Source organism: Diachasma alloeum, unplaced genomic scaffold (genome assembly GCF_001412515.2).
Source record: "Diachasma alloeum isolate Michigan unplaced genomic scaffold, Dall2.0 Dall_scaffold_00447, whole genome shotgun sequence".
Taxonomy (NCBI): domain Eukaryota; kingdom Metazoa; phylum Arthropoda; class Insecta; order Hymenoptera; family Braconidae; genus Diachasma; species Diachasma alloeum.
The window spans coordinates 164,439-165,859 of NW_021680586.1; the positions used below are offsets into that span (position 1 = coordinate 164,439).

Below are 1,421 nucleotides of genomic sequence, written 5' to 3' on the forward strand. Positions count from 1 at the left end.
ATTGGATGTGATTCTCGAGTGTATTGAAGAATTGGTAGTGAGAGTGAACCTCGATTTCATCCAAGATCGATGGAGTAGTTCTTATGATGATGCTGATGATGATGATGACGGTCCATCAACGAGCAATGGATTGAAGAGGAAGAGGGGGCCAGATCTGAGGGAGAAGAGTCCAGCTATACCAATGCTTGGTATTCTACAGGAATTAAAACTTGGTGTTATCATAATGTTCAATTCTTTGACAAAAAAGGCAGAATGTAGCACTAATAATAATAATAATGCAGGTGATGAGAAATAAAAAGATATTTGGTCTCCAAGAATAATTATTGTTTATTTCGCTAAAAAATTACATTCGTTTTCAAAAAAAAAAAAACATTTTTTTATTAAATTAGTTTCTTCACACTACCGCTGAGTAAACTTTACTCAACGATTCGATCGTGTAAGATTAAACAGTAGGCTGCTGTAGTGTCGGGGAAGTCCGCTGATGACTCAAACTCCAGGCGGATGTCAACAGGTCCAGATTTCAAGAACTCATTCTGTTTGGAGCAATCGATGACTATGAGAGGTGCAGTGTCCAAGAATTCTGCTCTGCTGAATAGTTGCTCAGGCTCTTGATGGTAATACGATGTTTGGAAGCTGGTGTACATGTCATAGAGCAGAGCAGACTGGTTGTGTGGAATGTTAAGATTCAGATTTCCATAGGGATAGCTTTGTGAATTCAAGAATAATTTGATCTCTCGAATGTTACAATGATTAAATTCACTAGCATTTTTCAACAGTTGATTCTTACGGGCTGTTTGAAAGCCTACAATGACATAACGAGGTTTCTCCAGTTGTGTTGAGGTTTTCACGACCCACACATGTTTCGATGTCCTAGGTAAGAGAGGATACTCATACAATTCCCAAGCTCGAAAACTGATTGGCACTAGGTTGTCCTTTGAAATCTGATTGAGAAGTTGCACTTTTTGAGAGTCTGCAGGTTTGATGTAGGGAATCATCCAATCAATTTTGGTGAGAGAAATTTTGAACGTCTCTGCCTGCTGTCCAGCTGCAGGTGCCCCCTGAATGATGGCATTGATATCGTTGTGTGAACGTGTCCGTATCAACTCATGCTTCGCATTCACAACAATTCTCTGGTAATCTTCAGCAAATCCTAATATCATGCTGAGGGGAATGGATACATCAAAATATCCTGCATCATCAGTTATCTTCTTCTCTTTATCAATTCTCCAGCCTGCGTTTTCCATGAGAAAGCCCTGACTGGGGCTCTGAGAAATGTAGTTTTTCATTAATGTTGAAAGACTAACATTTTTTCATCTATCAATTTCCACAGCATTCAATTCATAGCGTATTTCCTCGAATAAATGACAGATGGCATTGTTGACAAGTTCTGTGTTAGCAACAGCAGCATTATCTGTTTTCGT

The 1,421-nt window shown here is 39.1% G+C and overlaps 1 protein-coding gene across 1 annotated transcript in view; it reads right to left on the reverse strand.

Moving 5' to 3' along the window:
* Positions 1-416: 416 nt before the first annotated feature.
* The window catches only part of LOC107042402, a 1,580-nt gene continuing 575 nt past the window's right edge, over positions 417-1,421 (reverse strand). Inside the window, exon 2 of the mRNA XM_015263435.1 lies at positions 417-1,265. Coding sequence (XP_015118921.1) covers positions 417-1,265 — 849 coding nt within the window. The remainder of the gene's footprint in view (positions 1,266-1,421) is intronic.